This window comes from Camelina sativa, chromosome 8, assembly GCF_000633955.1.
Source record: "Camelina sativa cultivar DH55 chromosome 8, Cs, whole genome shotgun sequence".
Taxonomy (NCBI): domain Eukaryota; kingdom Viridiplantae; phylum Streptophyta; class Magnoliopsida; order Brassicales; family Brassicaceae; genus Camelina; species Camelina sativa.
The window spans coordinates 17,189,538-17,205,949 of NC_025692.1; the positions used below are offsets into that span (position 1 = coordinate 17,189,538).

The window sequence follows — 16,412 nt, forward strand, 5'->3', positions numbered from 1 at the left end:
AAAATCATTGATGTAATAACTAATAAGAGTCGCAATTAAGAAATATTCTTTGAAATTAATTATGCAATAGATTGAAAAAATCATCGATTTATTTTGAAAAATATTTTGTAAAACTTTTACGCAAACAAAATTATTTAATTTAAAAATATTAATTTTGTTAAAAATAAGTTTTGTAATTATAATTTTCACGTCGTGTCTTTCAGCCTCCAAATCATGCATTATGAGCGTCCAATGCCTCATCAACATTTTTACAGTTAACTAATGTTTAAATTAGTTAATGCAGATTTTGACCCTACTAATAATAGTTTAAGTAGTTTATTTAAACTTTGTTAAGGATTCAAGTTAAAAAATATACACTGTTATTGTATAAAAAATACACTTTCTAAATTGTTTGTAGGTTTAGGTTTGCTAATATCGCTCTTTGAAACTTTGCAGAGACGTGATCTCTTCTCCTCTGTAGTACGACAGATTTATCTACTTTATCTTTATCCGATCGTTTTAACATTTTCACCGCGGTATAAAAAGTAAAAATTATTAAACTCAGATTTATTTTTGATTTTAATCCCATACGAACCTCGCTAATGTTTCTCATCTAATCAAAACTTTATTTGCGATTAATCCTTTGGTTAATTACTCTTTTGTCCTCTTCTTTCTTCTTCTCTCTTCTCTTTCTTGGTAGCTCTCCCCTTCTTCTTATAGCTACTGTTCCCTTTTTATTCATTTCTCTTCCCCATATCTCTTTACTTTGATCGTTGGGTTTTGTCTTAAAAATCGGATTTTTAATTTCTGGGTTTTGTTCGATTTCTACGATCATGGCGGTCATCGGAGCTGATACTACGGTGGTGGAAGTTGGTGGTTTGATCTCTTCGCCGTCGCCGCCGTCTTCAGTCACCAGTCAAGAATCAGGAGCCTCTTCTAACAACAGCGATCATGGCGGAAATGGAGAGATCGGAGTCGACGTGGCGAGATCCGACGGTGGTGAGAGTTTTAAGCGTGATATGAGAGAGCTTCATGAGCTCTTATCTAAGCTTAACCCCATGGCTGAAGAGTTTGTTCCTCCTTCTCTTACTAAGCCAGTCGTTAATGGGTTTAACGGTGGTTTCTTCGCTGTTAACAATGGTTTTGGTATTGCCGGACATTTCCCTGTTAACGAAGACGGTGGCTTTCGTCGGGTAAGGACATGACTCTTTTGTCTCTTATCTCTGTGGGTTTTTTTTGGGATTTTTATTACAATTACTCTTTAGGGTTTTTGATAGATTTATCACCTTTTTATGTGTTTATAAGTTGGAAAAAATCTCACCTTTTTTGTGTCAAAATGATTTGATTTGAAAACAGAAGAAGTCGTTCGGACAACAAGGGAAAAGGAGAATGAATCCTAGGACAAGTTTGGCTCAACGTGAAGAGATCATTCGAAGAACTGTCTATGTGTCTGATATTGACCAACAGGTTTTAAAAGTCTCCAGCTTTCTTTAGTGTTTAAGTCTCTACTGTGTGTTTTAACTTATTCTATCTTACTCTTTGGGTTTAAAGGTCACTGAGGAGCAGCTTGCTGGTTTGTTTATCGGCTTTGGACAGGTTTAATTAGTTCATCTATAGACTAGTACATCTTTGTTTTTGGTGTGTTGTGTTTCTGTTGTTGACTATATATATTTTGTTATTTAGGTAGTTGATTGTCGTATATGTGGTGACCCTAACTCAGTACTTCGGTTTGCTTTCATTGAGTTCACTGATGAAGGTACCATTAGTTTTCATTATGTAATCTCTTTTTTTTGATTGTGCCTGTGAATGGTTGGTTTATGGTTTGGTCATTTTTTTGGTACTTGTAGTGGGTGCAAGAGCTGCGCTGAGTTTGTCTGGTACGATGTTGGGGTTCTATCCTGTGAAGGTTATGCCTTCTAAAACCGCTATAGCACCGGTTAACCCGACGTTCTTGCCGAGGGTGAGATTTTTTTTCTTGTGTTTCACCATATTCTCAGTGGAAAGTTATGTTTTTTTTTTAGATTCAAGATGTTGATTTTGTAGTCTTGTTTTGGTTTTTTTAGAGTGAAGATGAGCGTGAGATGTGTGCGAGAACTATCTACTGCACTAACATCGACAAGAAGGTGAGTTTTTTTTTCCTTCCTTTGCTGAGCTATTCCGAAACTTAAAAGGAGTTAACTTTAATTAGTTTCACTTTTCAACAGCTCACTCACGCGGACATCAAACTGTTTTTTGAGTCTGTGTGTGGAGAAGTGTACCGTCTGAGGCTGCTGGGTGATTATCATCATCCAACTCGCATCGGTTTCGTTGAGTTTGTCATGGTAAAGCACATCTTCTTACGGTTGTATCAATAGAATAAGCTTCAAAGTACTGATCTTTTACTCTTTCTGCAGGCTGAAAGTGCAATAGCTGCCCTCAACTGCAGTGGTCTCCTTCTTGGTTCTTTACCGATAAGGTCCAAAGAACAAACCAACTCTCAAAACATTCTCTGTATATATTGATTATGAATCTCTGAGCACTAATCGTATTTTGATGGTTGGATTATGCAGGGTGAGTCCGTCAAAGACACCTGTTCGTTCCCGTGCTGTCCCGCGACATCCTATGCATTAACCGTTTAGCTACACAGGCTTTTATATATATTTCTGCTCCTCTACAGACATGTAAAGAATGCTTGTCTGAAATTTTCTTCTGGTCTTTTGCTTTTCATTCCCCTATGTAATGCTGTGAAGCTTGATGATGCTTCTGTTGCCTTTTGCTTTTGGGATCGTTTGGGTAAATCTCTTAGGGAGAGTTTGTGTTTTTTCTTCGATTTGGGTTCCTACGTTTAGATGTTTACCACAGTCCAGAAGAGTAAAACACAGAGAGAGTGAGGCTTTTGAAGAAGATTTGTCTCTGTTTTAATGGGCGCTTTTAGTTATTTATTTTTACTCTTTACCCCCTGAAGTTGTTAAAAACTTGCTTTGTTGCTTAAAATGTTTCCTACATTTTAGAGTTAAACAACTTGCCTTTATTGTCCTTGTTTATATCTTTGATTAAATCGTATTTAATCAAGAAAAGTGTTAGGTACATAGTAGTCTGTGTTCATAGTTGAAAAAGTCAGTTTCTGTTTTCATTTTTTAAATTAAGAAACGAGAATGCTGTTTGTCACAAAAAATAATCAATTATAATTATCAGATAGAAAATTATAAAAAATGAATGAACGTGTGAGTATATCATATTGAATGAGTCTACATTTTTAACAATCAGTTAATTAGGTGTATATGAAATTTAACAAAACAAATAAAGACTAATTTGTACGTGTATATTTCTAATATATGTTGTCATGTTGACGTCGAGAATCAAAAAAGTCGTCGCAAGAAATATACAAACTAGAAATATCATAATTCAGAAGCATTTATAAATTTAACAAAGAAAAAAAGAAGAATCTTGAAATTCATTATTTTATCTTTAAAACTTTTAGATAGCAAAATGTTAGATTATTGTTTGTGTTCATACTTCATAAGTCAAATACCCGAAACGAATTAAATTTATGTTTTGGAAAATATCTAAAATTAATTATCAAAAACAGTTTTAAATTGACCTAAAAAAAATTCTTTGGAAAATTGAAGCTGAGTTATTTTGTTTCTTTTTAGATTTATCTTTTTCTTTGTTCTCCTTTGATCAGTAAATATCAGTGATGAGTCAAATGTTGAATTGGTCAGTGTAAATTTTTTACTCCAATTAATTGTCAAACAAGTCAACTTGGTCAGAGTTGCCATTTTTAATCGAAAAAAAACTCCAAAGGATAATATTGTAATTTGCAAGTATCACACGTCAAGCGTATGTGGTGGCTCGTTGCATTAACAACAGTGCTTGATCCATCTTTGCGCTTCTCGAGAGATGTGGTGGCTCTCGTTGCACTCATCTCTGTATTAGCTTTGATACCTTTTGTACTTTTCCAAAACACACAAACAAACAAAAGGTCAAAAGTGTTGTGTAATGATGCTAATGACTTTTGTAATGTAATGATCCTATCTACTTCTATACAAACTTTCACTATATTTAATTTTTATAATCTTTTTATAACATGTAGTATTAATTTACTTGAATACTAATATCTTTGTATTCGTATTGTTATTTCAGCTTATCAATTAGTAGAAGAAACATAAAACTTATATAGCTTTCTTTTAATTTGTGTAAAACATGTCAAAATAACACTATTTTTGAATTTAAATAAATAATTTTGTGATTGGTTCAATTCTCTCCAACTAAAGTATTAAATAAAATTTTGTATAAAATAAACTTAATATACACATTTTTAATTTAGAAGCTTATAATATTAGATAGAGGTAGTAATATACAATCAAAAAGTGACCTTAAAGCAGGCTTGTGGAAGCATGGCCATGGAACATAATTTGCAGCAAGGAGCTGAACCTATATTAAATTCCAATTCGATGGAACTTGAAAATAGTTGCAGAAAATGAGATCAAGCAGTTTTTGATTGCTCTAAATCTAATCCCTGATTCTCCATCTTTTCAACTTACTCCTCAGAGAGGGCTACTAGCCTACTACCATATTGTTTGTTGCCTCTTAGTTCATTGGGTAGTTTTTTTTGTTTAATCAGAATAGGCTTTTGTAAAATGTTGGCCTTCTTGCCATTTTTAGACTAAGGCAAAAATGGTTTACAAGGCACCTCTCAATAACTATTTATATTAGTATTTTTGCAGCAATTTTTACTTAAAAATGTTTTTTAGAAAGTTTTTACATTGAATTGAATGCTATTTAATGTTTATATTCCAAACAAGTTTAGTTAATTTTCTCTACTATCCTTATAACCAAACATAATAAAAATATTTTAATTATTCATATATATAATGTTCTATAATTAATATAGATATTTAGAAGATTTATTCCAGATAAAATAAATTCTTCTTCTATCATCTCTTTTTAATTTTAAAATTTAAATGTAGTGAATCATCATATAATACATAAAGTTAATAAAAAGGTGTATTTTTTTTGCATATATTGTGATTTGAATTTTTAAAAACAAACATATATTATTCAATTAATATAAAAGTGTGTGTTCAATATACATATATAGTAAATTATAAAATTTTAAGAAGTTTATAATTTATAACTGATATATCTAAGCTTAATAAAAAGTTTAAAATTATAAATATTTAAGCATATTAAATTTTCAAAATTACACAAATGAGTTATATTACATGACAAGTTATATGACATTATAAGATTGAATTGATAATACTAAAAAATAAACTATCAGTAATATGATATTTCAATACGGGTTAAATCCTCATTTTAATGTTTTAACAACACCAATATAAAATATGTCGAATCAAACTGATTTAATTAAAATTGTAGTAAACAAAAATATTGTGCGGTATATCACGGTTTATATATTAAATCACTAAAACTAATAAAAGAGTATATTAGCAAAATTATTATTAAAATAGTATATTAACAAAAAAAATTTAAAAACTTACCCACGATACACCACGGGTCATAATCTAGTTTATGATATTATTGAATACTTAAACTTGAGTTCTTCTCCCCCTAAAAAGTGGATTTTTCTTTCTACTCAATGTAACCCAATCAAATAGTGAAAACTAATGATCAAGATCTTTACAAGATTCAAAAATAACATAAATCAAACTGTTTCAATTTTAATTAGCAACATAAACAACATAAATCCAAAAAGGTAGAACAACTCACCTAGAACTTTTATGCATTGATACAACCAACTCGAATTTGGTTTCATATAATCCCTAAAATATCAAGAACGTTGCAATTTTCCGGACTATTGTTTTTCAAAAATTAAATTTTAAGTTTTTCTAATTGGTGAGAGAAAACATATTTTTAGTGGATTTATTGACCGTCAATAAACATCTATAAAAATCAACTCAATAGGAATAAGATTTTTTTAAAAACGATTTTCACTAAATATTAATTTGATCATATATCCTCCTAACTTGTAAAAGAAATTTAAAATCTAAGCTAAATTTTGAATTATTTGAAAATTTATTTACTTTCTATTTTAAACTAAACAAAAAATCGATTAAATTATTAAAAAAAAAACTCAGGTTAAATATTTCCCCCTACAATTTGTTTAATAGTTTAGATGTACAAAACATGAGTACTTTATTTTACAAAACATGAATACTACAGGTACCTTTTTCGCAATTTGCCAAAACTAAAAAACCACTCGTCTTCCTCCTCTCATAGAAACAAAAATAAAAACCTAAATTTTTTTTTTTTTTTTTCTCACTCGTCCCTTCATCGGCGTCGTCTACCGCCAGAGTGAAATGCTTTCTAAAGTAGCGAGAGAGCTTTCATCAACAAAGCTTAAACCTTTATTCGCTCTTCCTCTCTCCTCCTTCAAATCCTCCATACGAAGCAACACAACAAACCCATCTCCTTCATATCTCAATCCCCCTCACTTCACCACTACATCAAAATCTCCATTTCTTCGTTTCTACTCTTCTTCCTCTAATGTGCTTCCGCTAAACAGAGATGGGAATTACAATGACACCACATCAATCACCATCTCCGTATGCCCAGGTTGTGGAGTTCATATGCAAAACTCAAACCCAAAACATCCAGGTTTCTTCATTAAACCATCAACTGAGAAACAGAGGAACGATCTGAACCTTAGTGATCTTGTACCAATCTCTCAAGAACCTGAATTTATAGATTCAATCAAACGAGGGTTTATCATTGAACCAAACAACAGTTCTTCTGGCTTAAACCCTAAAGACGAAGAAACAGAACAAGAACCATCAGATGTTAGACCATTGGTGTGTGCTAGGTGTCATTCACTTAGGCATTACGGGAGAGTGAAAGATCCAACAGTTGAGAATCTACTTCCTGATTTTGATTTTGATCATACTGTTGGTAGGAGACTAGGTTCAGCTTCTGGTGCTAGAACTGTTGTGTTGATGGTTGTTGATGCTTCTGATTTCGATGGTTCTTTCCCAAAGAGAGTAGCTAAGCTTGTTTCGAGAACTATTGATGAGAACAATACGGCTTGGAAAGAAGGGAGACCAGGAAATGTACCTAGAGTTGTTGTTGTTGTGACTAAGATTGATTTGTTACCGAGTTCGTTGTCTCCTACTAGGTTTGAGCACTGGGTTAGACAAAGAGCTCGTGAAGGTGGGTTAAGTAAGATCACTAAGTTGCATTTCGTTAGTCCTTTTAAGAATTGGGGAGTTAAGGATTTGGTTGAAGATGTTGCGGCTATGGCTGGGAAGAGAGGACATGTTTGGGCGGTTGGATCGCAGAACGCAGGGAAAAGTACGCTGATTAATGCGGTTGGGAAGGTGGTTGGTGGGAAAGTTTGGCATTTGACAGAGGCTCCTGTGCCAGGAACTACATTGGGGATAATTAGGATTGAAGGTGTTTTGCCTTTTGAGGCTAAGTTGTTTGATACTCCGGGGTTGTTGAATCCGCATCAGATCACTACGAGGCTTACTAGAGAGGAGCAGAAACTTGTTCATATCAGTAAGGAACTTACACCAAGGACTTACAGGATCAAGGTCTGGTTTTATAGATTGAATGTGTTGTTGGCTTTTTGGATACATGTAACCAAATGTGAGACTGTTAATTGGAGTTTTTTTTCTTTTTCTTTGTTTGCAGGAAGGTTATACAGTGCACATTGGTGGATTAATGAGACTTGACATTGATGAATCATCTGTTAATTCGTTGTATGTAACAGTTTGGGCGTCTCCTTATGTTCCACTTCACATGGGGAAGAAAGAGAACGCTTACAAAACACTTGAGGACCATTTCGGTTGTCGATTGCAGGTAAAAGCTCTGGCTTTCTTTCAGTTGTAGATGAAAGAAATGTGATGAATTTTTGTATTGAACACCATTGAGAGATTACATAACTTGAAAGACCATTTCGGTTGTAGATAATTATCAAATTGTAACTATCTTGAACTAGTTAGGATCAACGCTTGATTTGAACAGTATCCTTTATACAAGTCTTAACCATTTTGAACATTTTGATTCTTGATGAAGCCACCAATTGGAGAGAAGCGTGTTGAAGAGTTAGGAAAATGGGTTAGAAAGGAATTCAGAGTGAGTGGAAGCAGTTGGGACACAAGTTCAGTAGATATTGCTGTTTCAGGTCTCGGTTGGTTTGCGATAGGACTCAAAGGAGAAGCGATTTTAGGTGTATGGACTCACGAGGGGATTGATGTCTTCTGCCGTGACTCACTGCTCCCGCAAAGATCACACACTTTTGAAGACTCTGGTTTCACTGTCTCCAAGATCGTTGCCAAAGCTGATAGAAATTATAACCAAATCCACAAAGAGGAAACGCAGAAGAAACGAAAACCCAACAAGTCTTCTTCTTCAGATTCTGTTTCCGACAGAGAACATTGCCGCGAGGTGTCACAGCCTTCAGATACAATACCAACAATGTAACTCTTCTTATAAGCTAGTAATTTTTTTCTTGGTTTGTTGAAATTACTCGTTCTATGAAATTCACCAAGATTGATCTTTTCCTTTTTTCATCTAAGCTTTATTTCATTCATAGAAAAGGTTCATTACGTCGACCTATTGTGATCCTATATAGCATCAATCTCAACTGGACAAGTTTGAAGAAGAAGAAGATGACATTATAGAACATGAGAGGATTTGTATTGAATTATACATAACGGATCATCAAACAAACATAGATAGGTTTGGTCTATTTCACCCCATAAGCTTAAGAGACACAAACTGAAAAAGAGTGAATTCAGAACTCTCAGCTGCAAATAGGACATGGAACAAGACCGTTCTCGTTACACTCATTACACCTCACAACCACAGCAGCACTACCCCATCCTTTCACCATCTTACAGCTTCCATTACACCTAAAACACGGCAAGAAAAACAAACCGCCGCATCCATCACACGCGCCGCTCTCGCATCCTCCTGCTTTCTTTTTCGGAATCCCACCGATCAGCTCTCCGAAAGAACCTTCCTCAACTAGTCTCAACACTTCCTCTGCTCCACCAATGTACATTCCCTTCACAAAAACCCGAGGCGGCAATGCAGTTGCAGCTCCATCATCCTTAACTCTCTTGGCCATTAGACTCACAAGCTCTTCTTTAAAACCTCTATCCATAGACACATCTCTCTCACAAACCACAACACCTAAACTCTCAACCGCGCTTCTCACAGCGTTACACGCCTCAAACGTCCGACGAACACCGCGCAACGACGTCGTGTAAATCACCACACGGTTCTCTCCTCCCGGAGGACAAATCCTCTCAAATCTCTCAGCCGATTTCAGATCCTTCAACGGTTTCGTAGCGTTTCTCCGATCCGAATCATCTCGGTTCGGATCTAACGGTTTCAAAACGTCGTCGTTCAAGTTTTTTCTAGGGTTTCTCCGATTAGGTTCAGAGTTCTCTTTGTTCTCTCCGCCGAAGACTTTATACTTAACCGGAGTCTTCGGAAGAGGAGTGAATCGGAAACTCTCACCGTCGAGACCAGACATTAGCTCCCATGAGTTAATAACCTCCGGTTCAGACTTGATTACCCTTGGCTCAGACCACAATGACGACTTAGATTTAGTACCGATCTTGAATTTCTCCGGCGGTGTCATAGGCATGTCGGATGAGAATGCGGCGGAGGAAGGAGGAGGAGAAGAAGGAGGAGGATCGAGAGTGAGAAGACCGTAAGTGGTGGAGGTGAGTTTGACGATGTGGTGGCCAAAGGCGGAGCTTCCACCGCCGAGTTGTGGGAAGTCTTCGTCGTGATTAAGGAGGTTCGATGAGACGCAACCCATTATCACCGGAGATTTGTGTTTTTTTTTTCTTCTCGAATTTAACGCCGGAAACTTCCTTTTTTCTGAGATTCAAAATTGAGTTTTTTGAAATTTTTTGAGAGGAACGGTCGAGTAAGTGAGATTAAGACAAAGCTCTAAAGTGGGAAAAATGTGACTTTTGCTTTGGCTCTGATGAAAAAATCAACATATTTATTTATTTTTGTGATTGTTTTTGAAGTAAAGTAAGTTCAAAGATGTGATTGTTTGAAGAAGATGTAAAGGTTTAAACTATTTGTTTTTTACTTTAAAAGTTTGAATATATTCATTTCATATATATATTGCACAGAAAATTACACCCACACCTATTTTCTGTAAAACTATTCACCATTACACCCATTTTCTACTATTCATATATTTTTTTTATATCAAATTACAGCTTACACCCTCCAACTAAACTAACCTTCTGTTTTTTCTTTTTCTTTTTCCTTCTCATTTTTTTCTCTATTTTCTCTTTCTCTTTTAATTATTTTTTTCTTCAACATTTGTATTTCATTTTCATTACTATATTATTTTTTTTTATTATTTTTATTTTTATTTTTATAATCCTAATATCTAGTGATCTCATACTCACTAGCAACCTACCCCAAACAATAACAACAACGGATAACAAATAATGAATCCAATAACCAATAACCATTAAAGGAAATAACATAACACCATTCCAATAACAATCCTGAACATAAAATAAATTATAAACCAGCAATCCTAACATGCGTTCTAGACCACTAAATTCCACTTTAGCATCCTAACAAAGACACATAGCAAACAACAAAGCATCTAGAACATCCTCCTCTTCATAGCCTTGATTCCACGATCACACTTTGCCTTTACCTGCACCACAAACACAAATCGAAATGCATGAGTATTTAATAAACACTCAGTAAGACAATCCTCCCATCTACTGGGCTATACACACAAGGAGACATCTCTAACCAACAACCAACAATCAATAACCAAACAACAACAAACCAGGTCTCTGCATCGACCGACGCCAACCATGCATCGACCGACACCAACTAGGGTTGCATCAACCAACACACGCTTGCATCGACCGACGCAAGGTTCACTTGCATCGACCGACACGCACACTGCATCGACCGACACATACTCGACATAGCATGAAATCCCTAATTGCATCGACCGACGCCTCCACATGGCATTGACCGATGCTCCTAGGTCAAACGCGTCGTCCTGCATTTGCATCGACTGACGCACATGCCGAGCATCGTTTTTCCCCGAAGCTTCTCGCCAGATCTTCGTTCCTACAACCATCAAACTCGATCCCAAGCCACAAGAAAGCCTCAAAGTCTCAAATAACGTTCTAACAAGCCATACAACACATAAACAAGCAGATCAGAGAAAACTCTGGCTTAGATAAGCCATGGTCATGCACTTACCTTTGCCACAAACGATTTTGAACCTCAACAGGAAGAGAAACACTCCTAGGAACCTCCTACAACGATCCCAGCTACAGATCTCTACATGAACAACCACAGATCTCCAAGAACTCCTCCAAGAACTCTCAAGAACAACCAAAAACTTCTTTCTCTCTTTCTTTTTTTGTAGAAACGGCCAAACTCGGCCAAACACTCGAGTTTCTGCTTTTATAAGCGATTTCAGAGTTTCCCTAACCCCAAAACGCAATATTTAACTTAAACTCGAACAGCACAAACCAACTTTGCATCGATCGATGCACATCCTAAACCGGGATTGCGGTTCGCGGATGTTACAAAATGTAGAAAAAGTGTAATAATAATATTTTGTGTAAAAAAATATACGAAATTTATTGATAATAACTAAATAAATGATAATAAAGATAAAAGAAAGTGAGAAAAAAAGAGAGAGAGAAAGAAAGGGGAAACTATCGAATAAGGAATAAAACACACAAAATGTTTGGATTATTCTTCCACTTCAAACATGAGCGGTCAGATTTTAATTTTGGTTACCATCTAAGAGTGATAACATATTTCTGAAAATAACATAGTTACTTAATAGAAATGTGACCAACCATAGTTCCAGGGCAGTTTTGCCATTAAAGAAAGACACCTAAGCTAAAAACTTGGAAAAGTATAGCAAGAGTAGAAAGTATGTCTAAGTGTAAAAAGATGGATGAGAAGTAGGTGTAAATGCTAATCTCTCTAAAAACATTACAAAGTTCAAAATAGAGAATTTGTTAGGAATACCCTTTCTGATATACTCCTTTTCAAAAATACTTTTTTTTGTCATTTTCTTTTTTTCCCTCCTTTAATTTTAATATCCATTTTACCCTTACATGAAAAATATTTTATCAATAAATGAAAAAAAAAATTCCAACATATTTTTCCGCCAAAAAATTTTCAGAACATTTTTTTTTTGTCAAAAAAATTTCCCACCAAAAAAATTTACAAGACTTTAAGGTTTTAGCGATTTAAAAACCTTATAAAACCTTGTAAAAATTTTGTAAATGACTTATAAAAACCTTATAAAAAACTTTTTAAAAACCTTCTAAAAACGTATACAAGTTTTTTAAAAGGTTTTTTAAAAGTTTTTTAAAGCATTTACAAAGTTTTTATAAGGTTTTTAAAAAATATAAATATCAAAAATATTAGCGGGAATTTTTTTTCGTTTTTTACCGGATTTTTTTTTTGATTTTGGCGAGAATGTTTTTCGATTTTGGCGGAAAAAAAAATAATTTTTGGTGGGAATTTTTTTTTCGATTTTGGTGACTGTACATTCTTGTGTCACTCATAGAAAATGTAATTTGGTCATTTTATATATAAAGAGGGAGAGTTTTGAAAATGGTGGCATTTTAAAAAAAAAATTTCAAAAAGGGGTATTTTTGAAAATGCCTCTTGTTTTAATTGAATAACACAAAACTTTTAATGACTTTATAAAAGTCTGAATCCAATAACCCAATTTTTTTAAGATTTTAAATGAATTTTAACAAAGTACAAACTAATAACACTAAACTTTAACAGAATTTAACAAAATCTTGATCTAATAACAATAGATTTTATATAACATTTAAAATCTTTAAAACTCTATTTAAATCTCAAACCAATAACTCCACATAGTTCTTTTAAGATTTATGTACTTTCTTGTATGATTTTCTTCAGTGCCAATATATAAGATGCACTAACTTAAAGTTTGTCTTTCAAATCACGTTTCTAGATTAGAAAAACCTTGTACCGATTTCTTTAAGAAAACTTAAGGGTATAAAAAAATCTACATCACCTTACAATCATTTTATCTTATAAAACACAAGTCACTATACCAATAAAATTGTGACATGTCAGCAAAACCAAATAATTTAAAAAAATATATAAAACAAAAAATGATTGTCGATCAAAGAAAGAAAACGAAAACAATTTAACACATATTTTTAAAAAAATAATTAGTTAAAGAAACACAATCTAATATTTTGGTTTGTTCGAACTCCACATATATATCTTCCCACCTTCCCACCTTTCTCTACGGTTTTCTTTTTTTTCATATCATAACTAATCTCATCTCCTATATAATAAAAGTTAAATCAGTTGTCTTAAAACCAATAAATATTTAAATGAAAATTTCTCACCCTCTGCATTTTGTCGCTCCACTGAAATTTGGAAGAAGGTTAAATATGCAGTCTATGGCTAAATTCAAGATTATGACAAGTTTTATTGCCTCCAAACATATACTCTCTCCTCGGTAATTTTCTACTTTATGTTGAAACAATTTACATATAAATCTTTGTTTTTATTCTGCAATTAAAGTAACATTCCATTCGATTTTCTGAAGGAGTATGAGTGAGAGATGCCAAATGAACAATAGCATGGTCGGATAAGAAGTTGAAGAAACAAGAACAAAACAAGGGTTGCAACAAGATCGGCAAAAAAAAAAAACAAAAGCAGATCCTAATGCAAAAAAATCCAAAATTTGAACTTAAGGAACACTAAACAAATCAAAGAGCTTGGATCCCAGATCCTAACAGAAACGAGATCGAGATTCTCCAAACTTGAACACTTGCAATTCAATTACGCTACTAGTGAATTCATGAGACCACTACCAAAAACTGAAAAAGCAAAACTAGTAATTCTAAATCCAAACCCAAATCAACGAAACCTAACCTAACAGATAAAAAAAATCCGATGTAAGAGGATTTGGACACGAAAGCCACTAAGAATTTGAGAAAAAGGAAAGGCAGAGATCAAACGTAAAGGAATCAAATTTAGAAGAGAATCTGAAAAATTGAGAGATGGGTCAGTAAGTGACGTTACCAGAAGTAAGATCTGAGGTGTGTGATTGAGTCGTTGCCATGAATCTGATCGAAAGGGGTCAAGAATAAGGATCTGATTCAGAAAAAAAACAAAAAAAAAACTGGAAAAACAGAATCTTTATATGTAGGGAAGGACACAGGATCTTTCCATATATGTATAAATACGCCGTAAGCAATAAGGCCAATACGTAGGTGGTGTTGTTATAGAGAGATTACATTACAGTAAATAATAAATAAAGTTTACAAGTTTGTGTTTTTTTTATTCTCTCTGTTTTGATTTTGAAAGAACCACCAAAAAAGAACTTTATTGCCATTAATGAGAAGTTTTTTACCTTATTTAATCGTTTGTTGTAAAGCGCAAAGTGTTACTTACTACAAAATAGAAAAGAGCATTGCTTCTTTTTTTAGTGAGAGACCTCTTTTGTGGGAAAAATGGAAATAACGATGATCTCTTTCTTTTCTTTTTTTTTTGTGCCTTTTGTCTCTCTGTAATTGTTTCCCTTGGAGACTCCGAGAATCTTTTATTTTCCTTCTTCTTTTTATTTATTTACTTTACTTATGTTATGTATCTCTTAATTAATCATATTCGATCAAATGCTGGATTTTTTTCTTGTTAATTAACATAATCTGTGATCCTAAATACTATACTGGATCGAGTGACTAAATAATATTTTAATCAGTTTATAGATCCATCCATCCATTTACATTTATGCCCCACCAACCAAAAAAAAGCTAATTCACACACTAAGATAATATAAAATATAAAAAATAGAGGTGGCGAACCAAATTTCAAATAACTTGAGAACGGTAGATAAAATTTCATACCTACAGTATTATAATCCAAACCAAATAAACCAAATTATATCAAATAATCCAGACCAAATAAACCGAATTATATACTAGGATTCCCCGTGTTTCCAATGTAAGGACGTATTGTTTTGCTCGTTCTTCAAAATCTTTATTTTCTGAAAGATTAATTTTGAATTTTGAATTTAATTTTGAAAGATTAATTTGTGCTAGTTTTAGAATTTTAGAGATGGTGTGCTAAGTTTGGAAAAAATACTTATTTTGATGATATTTTTGAGAATCTCCCTAAATTTTATTATATCTGGTACGTGTATTATCATTTTAAATTACAATTTTGTCTTTAAAACAATAAATTATCTATTTATTTTAAATTAACAAACAAAATTAAAAGAAAAATTCAACCGAAGAACATGGAAATAACAATTAAACGAGGTATTATTTATCCAAATAAAAAAAATAAATAAGGAATTTTTAAGTTTTTATCCAAAATAAACGTTTCTTCTTTTTTTTTAGTGAGAGAGACCTCTTTTGTGGAAAATTGGAAATAACAATGATTTCTTTCTTAGTTTTGCCTTTTCTCTCTATGCATTGTTTGTTTCTCTTGCAGACACCGAGAATCTTTTTTTTTGTTTTTGTCAACTGGTATTATTATTAATACACTTGGTTCCAACCAAGGTAGAATACAAAGTGAAATACTACGCCCAAAAGAGGGGAGACTTAAGCCGGCGGACTACAAGAATGTCCCCGGAGTCAAAGGCCGGAGGAAAACAAGATTTCCCCGGAAACTAACAAAGGAACTAAAAACCTATACATAAACAAAGCATTTGATAACAAAAACGAATGAGGACAACAACCTTAATCTAAGAAAAAAGCAACCGGCCATAAAACTTTAACAGAAACAATAGAACCAAAAAAGCAAAGAACTTCTTCTTCTAAGCACAAACGGATGAGATTTACCAAGGATGCCCACAGCCAACTCAAGAATAACATCAACCACCTCCTAACACGATGAGAGCCGATCTCTCGTAACCAAGAACCAGGGACTTCATAACACGGCAAGCAAGACCACTCACTTCCGGAAACGACGACGACGTTGATACGCCAAAAAACGTCAAACTAGAAGTCTTCAAAACGCAAGGAGCGAGGCCTAACTTCTCGTAGAACACCAATCACATAGACGAGACCGACGAAAACAGAGAAGACTATCACCCACTATGAACAACAAGAAGAAGAAGGAACTCGACAAACTTAAGGTTCTACCATCACATTCAAACAAAACGAAACCTCCGCTTAGAAAGGAGCCGAAACATCCCAATCGAAAGCTACTCAAACTGCTCAATACTACTAAGGACCACCATAAATCTACCACTAACAACAACCAACTAAAGCGATTCCATCTAACCCTAGCAAAACGTCAAAGAAGAAACGGCCAGAAAGCCGGCTTACCGGACAACAGAAACAGACGAGACCATGGCCGAGAATCTTTATTTTCATTCTTTTCTTATATTCATTTACTTACTTATGTTATGTATCTCTTAATAAATCACTAGGTATTCGTGCTACAACACAGAACAA

The 16,412-nt window shown here is 33.8% G+C and overlaps 3 protein-coding genes and 1 long non-coding RNA gene across 4 annotated transcripts; 2 read left to right on the plus strand and 2 right to left on the minus strand.

Moving 5' to 3' along the window:
- On the plus strand, positions 700 to 2,994 carry LOC104707345 (polyadenylate-binding protein-interacting protein 12-like). Its single transcript, XM_010423673.2, has 9 exons — positions 700 to 1,172; positions 1,336 to 1,446; positions 1,531 to 1,575; positions 1,663 to 1,735; positions 1,827 to 1,939; positions 2,043 to 2,102; positions 2,184 to 2,300; positions 2,373 to 2,434; positions 2,529 to 2,994. The coding sequence occupies exons 1-9, from the start codon at positions 813 to 815 to the stop codon at positions 2,587 to 2,589; spliced, it is 1,002 nt and encodes a 333-aa protein (XP_010421975.1). The 5' UTR covers positions 700 to 812; the 3' UTR covers positions 2,590 to 2,994.
- LOC104707346 (GTP-binding protein BRASSINAZOLE INSENSITIVE PALE GREEN 2, chloroplastic-like) lies at positions 6,226 to 8,492 on the plus strand. The gene is made up of 3 exons (XM_010423674.2): positions 6,226 to 7,511; positions 7,612 to 7,779; positions 7,996 to 8,492. The coding sequence occupies exons 1-3, from the start codon at positions 6,282 to 6,284 to the stop codon at positions 8,401 to 8,403; spliced, it is 1,806 nt and encodes a 601-aa protein (XP_010421976.1). The 5' UTR covers positions 6,226 to 6,281; the 3' UTR covers positions 8,404 to 8,492.
- Positions 8,598 to 10,028, minus strand: LOC104707347 (uncharacterized protein At5g39865-like). Its single transcript, XM_010423675.2, has one exon. The coding sequence runs from the start codon at positions 9,752 to 9,754 to the stop codon at positions 8,726 to 8,728; it is 1,029 nt and encodes a 342-aa protein (XP_010421977.1). The 5' UTR covers positions 9,755 to 10,028; the 3' UTR covers positions 8,598 to 8,725.
- On the minus strand, positions 10,405 to 14,324 carry LOC104707348. The gene is made up of 2 exons (XR_754623.2): positions 14,032 to 14,324; positions 10,405 to 10,624 (listed from the first exon to the last, which is right to left on the minus strand). It is a non-coding gene; the product is annotated as an uncharacterized LOC104707348 (long non-coding RNA).

Coding starts and splice junctions, on each gene's coding strand:
- LOC104707345 (XM_010423673.2), top strand. CDS start 813: ATGGCGGTCATCGGAGCTGATACTACGGTGGTGGAAGTTGGTGGTTTG. Junction 1,940..2,042: donor ACCCGACGTTCTTGCCGAGG/GTGAGATTTTTT, acceptor TGGTTTTTTTAG/AGTGAAGATGAGCGTGAGAT. Junction 2,435..2,528: donor CTTGGTTCTTTACCGATAAG/GTCCAAAGAACA, acceptor TGGATTATGCAG/GGTGAGTCCGTCAAAGACAC.
- LOC104707346 (XM_010423674.2), top strand. CDS start 6,282: ATGCTTTCTAAAGTAGCGAGAGAGCTTTCATCAACAAAGCTTAAACCT. Junction 7,512..7,611: donor CAAGGACTTACAGGATCAAG/GTCTGGTTTTAT, acceptor CTTTGTTTGCAG/GAAGGTTATACAGTGCACAT. Junction 7,780..7,995: donor ATTTCGGTTGTCGATTGCAG/GTAAAAGCTCTG, acceptor TTCTTGATGAAG/CCACCAATTGGAGAGAAGCG.
- LOC104707347 (XM_010423675.2), bottom strand. CDS start 9,754: ATGGGTTGCGTCTCATCGAACCTCCTTAATCACGACGAAGACTTCCCA.